Genomic DNA, 15,243 nt, shown 5'->3' on the forward strand with positions numbered 1-15,243 from the left:
AAGGAGCAAGGAAGGGTGGCACGCGAACCCCGAAGGGTGAGAAAGACGCATGGGGATCTCCGATCTCGGGGGCACACACGCACAGGCGCCGACGCACACATGTATAAAGGCCGGCGTCGCGACGCTCTCGCCGTCATTCTCGCGCGCAGACACCCAAGTCGCGGTACCTGTCGTCGGTCGTCGTCGCCATCGGTCGACTAACGGAAGACACCCTCGTAATCGCAATTCGTGAGAACAAACGGGAGAACCGCTCGTGCGAACGAGAGTTTCAACCCCAGGAACGCGACAGGAAGCCTTCCGTCTTCTCAACGGCTTTGAAGAAATACCGCGTACCCTTGTCTCGTCTGCAGAACCTACCTGCAGGAAACCGCGCCGATAGTTTCACAGCAACAGGTGAGCAGTTTATCTCAAGGTTCGTCCCTTTTTTGCGCGTTTTACTCGCTTTTTAAACGTGTTATTTTTTTATCTTTTAATGAAAGTTGTAATTGCATCATCGTAATTATATATTTTTCCACGCGGAATTTAAATTTTCTCTCTCTCTCTTCTCTCTTGCACCTGTAATTTAATATATTATAAAGTGATTGATCTTGAATTTTATTTATCGGACATCCGCGCGTTTCTCCTCTACTCTTACTCGATGCAGTCAAACTAAAGAAAATTTGTTTCGAGCAAGTAATGCATTACAGATTCGATCGAGTGTTATATCGATAGTAGGGGGACAGATGGGATGAATGCAAAGTGAGTTTATTACGTGAAGATATCACAAATATATATGTATATATGGTTTTATGGCAAAAATTTTCACTTATACAATAATGAATATATATTTTAATTTTATTCTCTTCTCCATTTCTGTTTCTTTACTTTTCTTATTTTTTAATTTTCTGTCATATAGTAACAGATTTTCATCATGGTTCGTTTTATCGTTTCTCCGTATCATATTTTTTAATCCTTTATAAGCCGATCATCTTTTTAATTAGTTCACTTTTTTATACTATTTTGTGGAAGAGAGGGAATATTATTTAAATTAAATATATAATTAAATTTCATCAATAAAAAGATTTATTTACTTATCCGACTTTTGTTAATAACGCAAAATACTTTGCCCTGATCATATTTATTTTAAGTAATGTAATTATTAATCTTTTTAAATTGTAACTGACTTATGTCCCTTATTTCGATAACAAAGCATTTGCGACCATATGATCATGTGAACATTTTGTTCTTCTTTTTTATCTAGGGACACGCTCACAAATTTTTAAAACATAGTTTTGATTCACCCTATATAATTTACACATTAGGTATTTTTAAATAATTTATGAGAGAAAGAGAGAAGAAAATAATTTCTATTTTTTTCATTTATTACTTACGAGCACTTCTGTAAAGGTAGTAGCAACAGGTGAACGAGATTTAAGAACAAAGTTTCCAAAGTTCCTACATCTTTACTTTATTTCATTAATTACGCTCATTTTTTATATTACGTGAAATAATGCTGCATTGTTTTTTTTTATTCTTTATTTATTTAATTTTTCATGTTACAAATATAATAAATTAAATAATTGCATTTTCGGAGCATATTATATATTTAATTAAATTTATTAACAAAATTATGAAAAATATAAAAAAATGCGAGAAAAATGTGAAACATGTACATACATTTTAAGGTAGAATTGTTAATTTAGTGATGTAATTGCACTTTAGCACAAGTAAAATGAAAGAAATAAAAAATTTAAAAACTAGGAGTATATCGAGCACAATTGTTACTGCATTATTCTTATCGTATTTATTTTTTATACATGTCTGCTTTTAAAATTTTCTCGCAATTTATTATTTCTGGGAAATGTTACATATGGTTGGTATTTGAAAAAATATCGCTCCATTACGATATTACATACATATTACAAGATAAAATTATGAAGCGCAACAGAATTTTATTACTTCTCGCAAAAATTCGAGGAAAAGCTATTATTTAAGTTTAATCTACATTTTTATTATTATTTTCTAATTAATTTCTAAAAATCACTAAATTTACAATGATTATATTTTTTATTAATTTTATGGGTTGTCCTAAATTTCAAATTTATGTAGACAATTGTACAAGTAGGCGTATCGTGGGCAGTATAAAAGGTAATGTTTAAAAGCATATATAAATACTTTTAAAATTAATATTTATTATAGAATTCTTGTTCCTTGAAATGCTTTTTTGACAAAAATAATATGTTATATGTGTGCTTTTTCAGAAAGTCTTTTATTACATTCCCTAATGTAAGAATTGCGAATATCTAGAGAGTCTTATTTATGCCTAAAAAAAGAAAAAATGAACAATTTTCTACAAAATCGTAATAAATTTTTTTCCGATGCACGGAATGATGAAATTTAATTGATTAAGATTCATCTTCGGGAAGTGGAAACAAAGATTTCGCTGATGATCGAATCTGGTCGGTTTTTAAGATTTATTCCATCGTCACAGGATTAAAATTATCGCGTATGAAATACACGCATGAGTCACAAAAATTTCGATTGCGCTCGATTAACGGAAATCAATGCTTTATTTGCTATTAATTTCAGCTCTCACGAGAAAAGCCGATCTCTCTATTTCATCGATAAAGTTGCTTGATATTTATTCATAGAATATTTGATATTCGGAAGATGACAAAAATTTTTTTTCGGCATTTTAATGTGTCTTTGTATCCTGTGAAAATGAACTCTCCGATTAAATACTGACATTCGAATGATAGAGAGCTCACATGACAGACTCGAAAAATAAATTATGTCGCTATTGCTTAATGGCATGTGACAGTATGAACGATCATATTCTTGAGAAAAGAATCGGCTAAACATCATGCAATACGACAATGCATCGAGGACACTTAAGAGATGAAGAATGAAACTTTTGTGATTATATTATCGAATATTAAATTTAGAATCAATTCGCATCAAAATGTGTGGCGATACTTTATAAAATTGAAACATATGTGGGGTGACGATGTGTTACGCGTCAAAGTTTCCTTTTCTCTTCTTATAAAGAGATCTGATATTGATTATTCTACCTCGAATTTTATTCTTTTTTTATAAAAATTAGATTATTGAAAACAGTGAGTGAATCAGCTCGCGTTACTTTATTAAAGTTTCATTTTCTCTTCTTGCGTATGCCGATGCATGCTGTTGAGAGAAACACAATAGAGTAACGCAATAGCGTTGAACCAATGAGACCTCGTCATTTCTCATTATGTGGATAATTGTTTTACTATCATGATGAGTACGTTAACTCTTAATAAGACTCTGGAGACACGAGGTGTTGTTCATAAAGTATCGCAGCTCCATGAATAGCAAGGTATTTTTTATTGCGATAAAATAATGAATTTTAAAAGGGAAGAAGATAAAACGAGACAATATGCAATTATATCTTCAGACGATGTGTAGCAAATGAAATGCTAATTATGGCATGCAAATTGTAATTTCAGGGAGAAAGAGAGAGAATTCCTTTTTTCGCAGCAGGATAAAAATAGGGGATCGCAGATTAGTTATGAAATTGATACCAGAAAGATGCTTGTAGGCGAAGAAAGCAATCTCGGTGGACGGTGCGTGCGTTTAATGAGAGTGTTTGAAGCGGGGGAGCAAGAATGAGTAAAATATCCGAGAAAGGGAGAGACAAAGGAAAGGGAAACGCGTCGTTAGATGCAGGTTATTGGATGGCCGTTATTGTCGGACCTGTTTGCCGCTCATAAGTCGCTACTTACCTCGGGCTGTTTCGCGTCGCTTATTAGCTCGCCAGGGGCTGACGCATTATTTTGTGCGAACGAAATCAGAAACCACACTAACCAGGTTGTCGCGCGAAAAAATGGCTACTGCGGCTCCTGTTGCGATAAAGTGCGTAAAGTTGCGTTTACGCGCGATACTTTACGATATTCGGCTACAAAGGATGCTCCCGAGCGAAATAAATTTGTTTAGAAAATCAAGATGTTAAAAATCAAATTCTTAAAAGTTAGAATTTTTAATCGAAATATTTATTTTTTGTGCCACATTATTTTTCAAATGATAATTGGCAAAGACCAGCACAAACAATTTAAAAATACGTGTAAAAAATAGAAATATTAAAGTTAATAATAATCATTAAGTGACAATTATTAATTGACAAATAAGAGTCGAGGCAATTGACAGGAGCGCAAGAAAAATATATCTTTTCTTTTTTTCTCTTATTAATATATTTTATTTAAAATATTCAATTTCGTTAAAATATATACATCTTCTCTCCGATTTAAATTACTGTGTCTCGGTTCTTATTTGCCACTTTTGTCATATAGTAATTGTTACCTTGAGTCTGAGTTTTTATATTTATTTTTAAATTCTTTGTGCTGATATTTGTCGACTGACACTCGAAGAAGGATGTAACACAAAGAGCAAATGTTTCGATTTCCTTATAGCACTTTTATTGTCCTTTTTCTTTTGTATTTTCTCACGTCACACTTTCGCAAAATTTGAAATTTAAATTGTTGTACTGTATTCGTGGCTCTTGTATATTCTTGGAAATCTTGCAGAGAATTTATTTATTGTTTATACGCATGTGTTTTTCTGCACAATATTGCTCGCAGGCTTCTTTGTAGACAATAAAGTTGCAAAGTACAAGGGGGGGAGAGCTCTTAGGACAGTCCCGGTTATATATAGAGAGCACAATATTCGCGCGAAAGAACAAAGTAACGTACGTTATCTTGCTTCGCACCTATTTTCCTTATCGCGAGATTTATGCTACGCTGTAAAATCTTCTTTCTCGTGTTGCTCACGCGTCGTAAGCATCATCATTAATTTCGTTTGCGCTGTCATTAGTGCAGTGTCTTTAATTATAACCACAACTCATGAGTCTTTGACGGTTTCTCTTGATGAGGCATTAAATGCCTCGTTGTTTGTTATACCGCAACCCATTTACTTTCTTGTTTCTTTGCACTACGTTAATTAACGGTTTGCAGGGAAGAAGATTCGCAAGCCTTTATCGGAACGAATAGTCACGTGTATTCGATCGAATTTCCCTCGCGTTCGTGCTTCCTTTGATTTAGATAATATACATAAAATTGACAAACTTTATTACCTGACGTGAATTTACATCACGTTACTTAAGAGTAAGCGTATTGCCAGGAATAAAAAAATATGATGCGATAAGCAAAGAAAATTATATCTTTCTTTATTTTATCTCGAGTTCTTTATATTTCATTATTATTCGGTTAACAAAAAAATAACTTTCTACATAAAAATACGTATAATGCATTTATTGATTTACTTACATTCGTATTATCTCATTTCATAGAATTATCTTATTTTGCAAATGGCAAATCGCATCGGCCTAGGCTAGAACTGTCGGCGATCAAGCGATCAGAATCAGCGGTCGCATCCCGCGGGACATCTGACACACGTGTAATGCAAACTGAAAGTTGACATTTCCAAAATGATATTATGAAATGTCATTATTGTAAAAGTTTCGTGATAAATTACGCTCGAGGAACACGATAAAAACTACGTCATCGAGATTAATCAGCCCTCTCGTGGTAGTTCGACGATTGTATCTGGAATAATTATTTTCCGGTCAGCACGAAAGCCAAAAATATCTTAAGGCGATTGTGAAGAGAGAGATTTAATTTAGTGGCGATATCTCTTTCTCTGCCATCATTGGGAAGCGAAGGGGACATTTAAGTGACGTTGATTAATCTCGTTTCCGAGTCCAAAGAGAGAAGCTGTTCTCGTGGTTGTGCTTGACAAGTTCGACGATAATATTATCATCTCGACATAGTTATCGCTCCAGAGGAGGCCCTCTTCTCCCTTGTATGTAGAGTTGAAGACACTTGTAGCCTATCGCATCAGTGCCTCTTGTTGCTATTGTTATGTATGACGTATAGACATGTACATAAAGTAAACATAGGTGGGCGTATTCGATCGGTGGTTCGAATTATAGCGGTTATCAAAACGGAGGTGAGATCGCGACACCTGCGTGTAGAAAGATACTTTAGCATCAATTCTCTTTGGCCATATTGATTTTGAGATAGCGATTGAATGCACTTTAAACTATTATTACATTCGCCATGAAGAAGGCTAATTTCATCGATTGTTTGCAATATCGTCTATCAAGATTTGCTAAAGGAGGATACATTCTAATGCGACACGTTCTATATTTTAACTATAAGCTTTTGTAACTATAAGCTTTCAATTAAAACTTTGGTGACATAAAGCACGTGCATGAAATTAATAAAGTTATACATTACTTATTAGCAGTATTTCATTTAACTTTACAAAAGACTCTCGACTTACAATTATTTAAAATTTTAAACTAGAAAAAGTGCATCGATATCTCCATTAAAATAATTTTAAGTATGTTATTTTATACATGCAGAATGACTAGAGTATTTAAAATGTCATAATAATACATCTAGAATACAATGTATAAAGGTCGTTTATAAGTAATGTAAAGTTTAACAGAATTTGTCCAATATATCTGTAATCCTCGGCTTTCAAAGGTGTGAATTCATATAAAAGATTTCATTTTGTGAAGAGTGTTCTGCAAGCTGTGCTGCATATGCGTCACTATGTCGGATTTAATGGCACTGATAGAAAAAGTTGATAGAAAAGTTTCGCGTAACTTTATTTCTCGCTTTTAAAATAATCTCATTTATTGCGAAGTGGAACATTAAATGCCGAGCAGTCGATATTAAAAGGCGCGATATTATAAAAGATGTATAAACTGATAATCGTGATAATCGAAATAGCGAATTAGCAGAGAGAAAGAGAATGTCTCTCTACCTTTATACAATCTTTAAAATAGAATATTATAATACCTACAAAAAATTTTTAACGTCTCGCAAGAATATTTTAATTATAACATGATTCTAAAAGCTGATAATTTTTCTCAGTTGTTTGGACGGAGAATGATTTAAGTCTTTGATTCAAATAGCTTTAAATTGATAACAAGTTTGCTTCTGGCCTGGACTGTTCAATTAGCGCGCAAGAAAATGGCGAAATGTCAGCATATGACATGAAAAACGAGCGAATGTTTCCCGAATTTCAATTTGCGAGAGATATATCTCGTTTCATCTTGAATGTAGGAAGGTTTATATTTATTTCGTCGCTACGATAGTTGTGGAAAAGACAAGAATAAACATTACTATATTAGGATGAATATCCTTTACTCGAGTTTAATATCCCGCCTACATGAGAAAATGGCTCGGTCAGACGATTATACACGTGTGTCCTTTTAGGCTTTCATTCCGCTATTTATCCGTACATAATGCTTTTTCCGCCTTGGCGTGCGCATAATGAGAAATTCCAACAATTTAGCCAACTTCTAAAATATATATATCTTTTAAATGGAACATAATTTGGAAATTGATTTATCTATTGGTAACATAAAATGAGATAAGAAGATGATTAAAAAATCTGATGTACAAGAAACTTTGCATTTACGCATCACACGTTTAATTTAATTATTACATTAAATTTAATTAATAGTATCTTTCAGATAGCTTAATGATCGTGGTATGCAAGTCATTACAAAATTCACATTTTAATAAAGATATGCAAAATTGTACAATGGTGATGAGAAAAACGCAAATCAAAATGAATTATAAATTGTAACAAAATAAAGGAAGTAGTAGTCTTCAATTATGATGCTAATTCGAAAGCAACAAATGAAATTATCGTTAAGATCAGAAGGTATAAAAATTTAATAGAAGACAAGTTTTTTATAAAAACACGCGCAAACATTGTTATAATTTCTTTAAGTATCTTTCTGCATATTTATGAAGAAAACACGACAAATTACATCGCGAGATTTGCAAATCTACGAAAGTAGTTTGATGTGCTTAATGAAAACGCGCGTCTGTGCATCTACTTTTATATAAATATTTAAACTACAATTAAAATGCAACAGGGAAGAATTAAGATAAAAGATAAGGTATTATTTGAGGAGAATGAATTATTTTCGAACATGATTTTATCTTTTGCCGTTGTATAATAATGTACGAAAAAAGCAGCGGAAGGGAAAATGCAGGAAAATTGCGTGTGATTTGCATAAATTTCTTCGTAGCTGATCGAAATAGACGTGAGATTCTTTTTGCGTTCTCTCGATTTCCCGCGAAGAGATAAAACATCGCGAACGGTTACACACCAACGCTCGTAGAAATGTTTTGTTTCCTGCTTCAGTGTTGCTTTTGACGTGATACAGTTATTTTTAATAAAATTTAGAATCTATGTGTTAAAAATACTTTATAGATACGGTCAGTTTTTAACATCATTGCAAGGGTCATTCGATATAAAAATATAAAACGAACATTGTCACAGGCATAGAGATTTATAATTGAATCAAATATTTTTAAAAAAGACAACCGCTTGCACTCGTGTTGTTTTCGAGATGACGGAATAATTTGATTTGTCGATGTTTGTGTACAAAATATTGAATTCTTTGAATTGTCTTTGGGTTCTATTTGTTATTTCATGAATTTTTTTTGACAAGAAAATAATGAAGAAAACAATTAAAATAAATATATCTCGGAAGTATAGATTATAAAGACAAATATAGAATAATAAAGCATAAAATAAAAGAGTATATATTAATCTATGGAAAAAGAATCATCAGAAAAGATTTTGTCGTACTATTATTCGATGAGCTTATTCTTTCTTCTGTCACCGGAATTTTTCCAAATATTACTATAAAACATGTAAAAGTCTTCAGCGCGTTAACAAAAGAAATTCGATAAGAAGCCCTAAATATATATTAAAATATCATATAAATAAAGTTTCTTATAGAACGTAATATTATCCTGATTCTTATTGAGAGTCGAGCGCGATATTGCTTGAACGACTTTACAAAGAGTGCTCTATAAGTATCGTTCAAGATTATCAAGATTATCGTGTTTTATGAGTACGAGAAGGAGAGAAGAAACTTGGATGAAAATTTCAGAAGAAAAGTTTAAGCCGTGATACACATTGTTTCGGAGCAACATACATTTATCCATCTTCAAAAGAAGGGAAATCAAAATGCTTATGATATTATTTCTTGAATAAGCCGTCGATGATTGATGCTGACGTAGACGGTATGTTTATCAGACCATGAAAGATACAGCGCAAGAGATCGTCCTACTCGTCGATCGGAAAAAATGATGTCTACCATATAGATTGGCTAAATATTCTGCTCCATTTGACGTGAATTTGAAGTCGCCCCATTGTGCGCGTGTCGTCTTATCGAAATTTCTAAAGGGACGTCGTCACGATATGAGTCTGACCTATAATAAGTTGGTTGAAAAAATAACGTCAACGTGCCAAAGAAAGAGAATACAAAAAATTGAGTCGCTGTGCTGATTTTTTTTTCTTTACCACGAGGACACATATCATTTTAATGAATGTCCAAATTTAATACATATGTTTACAACGATTAATTTATAATTCTTTGTTAGAATGTGTATTAAGTATTTTGTTTGGTATTTTTCTCTTCATTTATATATTTGCTTATTCAAATGTCATATGTTTGTAAAACGCTCAGATAGTGCATAAAATTATTCCTAGAGGAAATGAAGCTGTGTTTGAGCAGTTAAGTTGTTTTCATTGGAACACGAAAGCATCCGGTTACATCAATGTCCAATTCAATTACATATTACAAGTCTACATTTCATCAATATTATTACGATACAAATGTAATTATGTTCCTGTATTTTCTACATTCAATATTTAGTAATAAATTACTTAAGTAAGCACATATATGCGCTGTAATATGTGGGTTATGATTAAATTTTATATTGTAATGTGCGAAAATTTTGCAATTAAAATTAATTCGAAATTAATAATTCAACTTTTAGTCCTTAGTGCGTTTCGTAAATTTCTTACGTATATTGAACAATAGAGTGCATACTTAAGAACTTTATTGTTGTATAATATTACTTAATACGTTATAAAATAGTTCTTTACAAGAACAATTTTATGAGAATTTTTTTCGTGTACATCAACATCTCTTGCATCAATATTTAAAAGTTAAGCCAAATAAAATTTGAAAGCAACCTCTTTATCACGCACGTTTCTTTGCAGCTTTTTCTTTCGCCTCAACATTTTTTGTAAAATTTTGTTGTAAAAGGTTTCGCTTGCTCACTTTAGCATGACGACAAGCAGAGAAAGCGCATAAAATTTGAGTATTTTAAACTTGTGCTAAAGCAGGTAGAAAAAGAAGTCAGAACGTTATTTCATTTCTTTCTCGTGCGCTCTTTTGTATCTTATTATTTTCTTCTTTATTTGCTATAGAAGCTTAATATTCGCGCATTTTTATTTGTGTTATTTTTGTGCATTTGCAATCGGAACCATTTACAATAATTTTTTTACGGACATAAAATTCTAAAATTCTCGGTGAAATTAATAAAAGAAGTTTCTTTTCGGAAAGGAATCCAATAATTCTTGAGACACTCGACAACTGAGTGACAGATAAGTCTTCGTCATCAGAAAAAAAAGGCTGAAATAAAGGATTGGCGCGACGCAGGACTTTTTCGTGAGAAACAATGTGATAATTATTAAACACGCAATGTGACAAACTTGTCAAAAGTTTAATGACATTACATAACAATAACAAAAATGATTTTTTGATATTTTTTATTATATGAGAAAACCGCAGAATACAACAGAATGCAAAAATTGAAAATGCGAAGAAAAGCTGTTGCAATAAATTTTTATATATTCGCATATAAATCTCGGACTAGTTTGTACGTATCTCAAATAAAGATCAAATGCCATTCATGAAATTTGTAAAAATTTTAAATGTAAATAGAGAAAAGAATGCCCACGAAGATTGACAGCTATTTGTTTTCCAAAGAATGGTCAATCAATCACAAAGTGCTGTCGGTATTTTATTCAAGAATGGATTGGCTCTGAAAGGATTTAATCGGTCAAAGTGATTTTTTAACTCCTATAAATTATGGAATATTCAGAAATTGACAGAATTTATTAAACTAATTAGAAAAAGCGTTAATTAATTTATGAAAACTATTCATGAGAAAGTAATAAGCGTATGAAATTTATCGGAATTAAAGTTGGCGAAAGAGATTAAAAATATAAAGCCGCGATTTTATATATCAAAAGGAAGGGACGAATGAGAATGGCACCTGTTGCAACCATCAAACGATTTCTCATCTTTAAGTGTGTCATCGGGAAACTCCTCTTTCACTCTCGTGAAAACATTTCCGACCCTCTTACCCTTGCGTATACGATATACAGGATGGTAAACTGATATTTGCAGTTACGTTCAATGCTATTAAAAATTATATTTTTTACAGTAAGGGATAAAGGGATACAGTAAGGGATGATTTTTTATGATCATTACAGCATTGGTAACGTGATATGAGATTATGTATAATAAAAATAAATTCTAATATTAATAAGTACTTTTTTAATGTCTGTTATAATGATTATGAAATTTTCATCGACTTTCGCGTTTACTGGCAATTACAAATTAGCACTGTAGCCGAACAGGATCGGATTATAAAATCCACTTACTACTTTTTTTTAAGTATTGCATTTTATATTTAAGCCTTATATTTTAATTTTGCACAACTTTACATTGATAAAAATCCGGAATTAAATGTTACAAACTGCTTGTGAATCTTGCTACTTTTACTTGCTTACTAAACATCGTTCAATCGCTAGATTTAACTCACGAATATCCTTAGCTTATATTATATAAACAATAAAAAAGAAGCTACGAAAATTTTTATGATAAAAGATGCATGTAAATTTTTGTATTTAAATACTTATCGCAATCGAAATACTTTCTTGATAGCTACAAATTTTTTATTGACTGTTGCAATTTTGATCTATGTTTATCGTACGATTTCGTATTCGTTCTCTTGACCCGATCGAGTCTCTTGAAAAGCAATGATCAAGGACGAAGAGGACTCGGCAATCCGTCGAATTTCGCTATCAAATATTGAACGAACTGTCCCTATGGGATTTCGGGTTTAGCGGTTTATAGTGTCGCGACATCCAATCATGCCAGACCGCTCGCTCTTTCGTCATTCCATTGCCAACTATTAAATATTTGTTGAAACTGTGTTGATCACGTATATTGAAATCGCAGTCATAATGCGCAACAATGACTTTACTTTTAAATTGATGGAAACGTTTGGTTCAAATAATATGCGTGTATAACAGACAAATTTTTAATAAAATAAAATTGACGCTTGTTTTGTATTTCAATAAAATCTTTGAATCAACGATTATTTTATCTTATGAATCGCAAGAATGTTATACGTAGGTGGAAAAGGGGAATACCGACGATTTAATTGGCGCGTGCTCTCTCCTATCGATTGAATCTGACGATTATATTATCTCATAAATTGCGAAAAAAATTGTTATTCACGGAGCAAGGGAGGTAAAAATAAAAAATTATCCCATGATTTTATCCAGATTTAACGGGATTCCGATCCGGTGACGGATGAAAATACCTCGCGAGGAAGTAGGGTGCTACGACTGAGAGAATCCTTGTCGTAAAATTGGCACGACACCTCTACGAATAAAAGCCATTCTCCTACTGCAATGGCATTTATTTCCCGGCCAGTCGTATAAATAATTCCTTGTTTTGTTTTTACATGGAAGAATTCCATTTGCGTACATCTGTGCTCTGAAATGCCCGTAAAATCTTCCGGAAGCGGAATTGCTTTAACTCATTTTCATATTCCGCTAAATCCATTTCGTATAACAGATATAAAATTCCGCAAAGCGTTGTAAGAGCGATTACCATTGGAAATACAATGCGCTCATTGTTATTCGAATTACATTCTTGTTATGTACATGTAAAATATAGATATTGCACAAATTTCTCGCATATAATTTCGAAGATACGGTTCTTCCGAGAAACTACTGCGTGGATAAATAGTTATTGTGGAATCTAAATATATAATTCGATGAAAGTTAAACTAATTTTCCCTCGCAATTTCGACAAAGAGTATGGATTTCGCGTGCGTGATGAATTTGAAAACTCAATCTCGGACTATCGCAGAAGTTCGTATGACGTTATTAACAGAATGAAATTCTATTCGACCCGAATACTGGTGGTCGATTACAAATTACAAATTTTGCGCGACCTTTGTACTTTCAGAGATCCGAGGCAGCATCATGAAAACTTCAAGTCTAATCGCTATGAGAATCATTATCTTCTACCTGTTGAGCGTCGTTGGACGATCAACAGCGGCGATAGAGGAGGCACCGGCCTCGTCCTTGCATATTCCACGATTGAATCCGCTATCGAGCAACTTGGAGTACGACGAGCCCTCTGAAAAAAGGGCATACGCTTACATTTCCGAATACAAGAGGCTACCTCTTTACAACTTCGGCATCGGAAAGCGATGGATCGACAATAGCGAGGATAAAGTGAGTTCCGGATGAAAATAAAACGTTCAATTTCTCGGGGCGAATAATTGCTTCGTTATAAGATTAGAAGATCCAGAGTTAGAGAGAAATCAAATATCAGATCAAATATATTCTCAAGAAATATCTTTGCTAAATTTCTTTTTTATTGCTTTATTAATTAGTTATTTAAAATTTACCATCGAATAGTGCATAAGAATAAAATGTGTGATGTGACGAATAGAAATGAAATTAATTTGTCATAATCATACTTGTCACCATCATATTTTTTTTTGCATTAAAACTTTATTTGCAGCGAACGCGGCCGTTCTCGTTTGGCATCGGAAAACGTCTTAGGGACTACAGGTTCGGCATAGGAAAGCGTAATAACGGATACCGTCCCCTGGGTATGGATTATTTCTCGGTCGACAACATGGAAGGCTTTCATTCTCGCGAGGATAACCTGGACGACTTTATAGACGACAAGCGCGGCGGTCAGCCTTTCAGTTTCGGCATCGGAAAACGAGGCTGGAAGCTGCCAATGGGCGAAATGGCCGTATCCGGAAGGAGACCAAACGACGTTGTCGGCCCGAAGTATCTGCTCGGTTTGGGCAAAGGACTAAGCGAGAACGAAAATCTTCAATAAGGCGTTCTCGTCGAGAAGCACGGATTGTTCTCTTTCACGTTCATTTTAATCCCTGGACGATTGTAGAACAAGACATACGCGATTCGTTTCTTTCCAAAAATATTGGCGAAACGCGAATATTGGTGGAAGGCAGTTAAAAAAGTTATATGATTCATTGATTTCGTTGCACGTTGCCGTTGGATTCTAATAATAATACAAGTTTGTTATAGGCGTATCAATATTTTGTACAAATTAATAGTTAAATAATACATTTACTGATAAATGATAAATTTAATAAAAAATCTTTCTATTTTTTTCTGATAAATGATAAATTCAAATTTATCCAGAAATTAAAAACTTGTTTAAAAATAGTATAATGCAACTTTGTTTCGATAAGTATCTATTCCTCTGAGTACTAAGAACAAAACTGATCGTCCTTGGAAGTTAAAAGCTAATGAGATCTCGAAATCTCTTTTTCCCAAAATTTGCTGCAAAATTCGTGCGTCATCGACAGTTTACGATCTACTTGTAAATGTTAAAAAAAAAAGATGGAAGTAATTTAATTGAGATATCGTAGAGAAATTTTGAATTTTTTTAGACAAAGTTGTCTAAAATTTATTAATCCCCTTTTCTCCAAATTTCTATATAATTAATAATCAAAATATTTGTCATGTGTTTGCAAAATGAAGGAAATTGAAAGAAAAGAAGAAAAAAACATTTCTTTTAATGCATAATCTAAAAATCTATTTATAAAGTATTTTTTATGTCTCTTTTAAAATAAAATTATATTATATAGTGTAATCTTTTTTCATTAGGATTTTTTAATATCTCGCAATTATAAAATAGTGATAATATTGATAATAAGATAGTTAAGTTAATTGCGTTTTCTATTGCAATGAGTTACGTTGTTATTTAGCACATAATTACAATGACAATTTACTGTATGATAGATAGGAGCAATATCTCATTATATATTAAAAAGTCATATTTATCTCTAAACATGTCAATATACTTCTTATATTATTCAACTTGTTCTTATATTATTATATTTTTAATTGTTATCGAAAGAAAATTTACTCTATAATATATATATATATATACATATTGTATCTATATCTCCAATATTATAATAAATCTTGTAATGTTCTTTTCGTCATATGTGTAACATATATATATGTGTATATGTATGTACCTTCAGCTCTATTTTTAGTTAAATATTAAATGAGAATTTAACGGTAATAAATGTTGACCTAATGTTTTCA

The 15,243-nt window shown here is 32.5% G+C and overlaps 1 protein-coding gene across 1 annotated transcript; it reads left to right on the forward strand.

Annotated features, from left to right (window-relative positions):
* Positions 1-122: 122 nt before the first annotated feature.
* Positions 123-14,961, forward strand: Apime-asta (allatostatin A). Its single transcript, XM_083089285.1, has 3 exons — positions 123-393; positions 13,109-13,380; positions 13,673-14,961. Exons 2-3 carry the CDS (start codon positions 13,126-13,128, stop codon positions 14,000-14,002), a joined length of 585 nt encoding a protein of 194 aa, XP_082945411.1. The 5' UTR covers positions 123-393; positions 13,109-13,125; the 3' UTR covers positions 14,003-14,961.
* The last annotated feature ends 282 nt before the right edge of the window (positions 14,962-15,243 follow it).

Source organism: Camponotus vicinus, unplaced genomic scaffold (assembly GCF_025532165.1).
Source record: "Camponotus vicinus isolate PSW18456_S1 unplaced genomic scaffold, iyCamVici1.0 SCAF_1, whole genome shotgun sequence".
In the NCBI taxonomy this organism is placed as follows: Eukaryota; Metazoa; Arthropoda; class Insecta; order Hymenoptera; family Formicidae; genus Camponotus; species Camponotus vicinus.

Coding starts and splice junctions, on each gene's coding strand:
- Apime-asta (XM_083089285.1), top strand. CDS start 13,126: ATGAAAACTTCAAGTCTAATCGCTATGAGAATCATTATCTTCTACCTG. Junction 13,381..13,672: donor TCGACAATAGCGAGGATAAA/GTGAGTTCCGGA, acceptor CTTTATTTGCAG/CGAACGCGGCCGTTCTCGTT.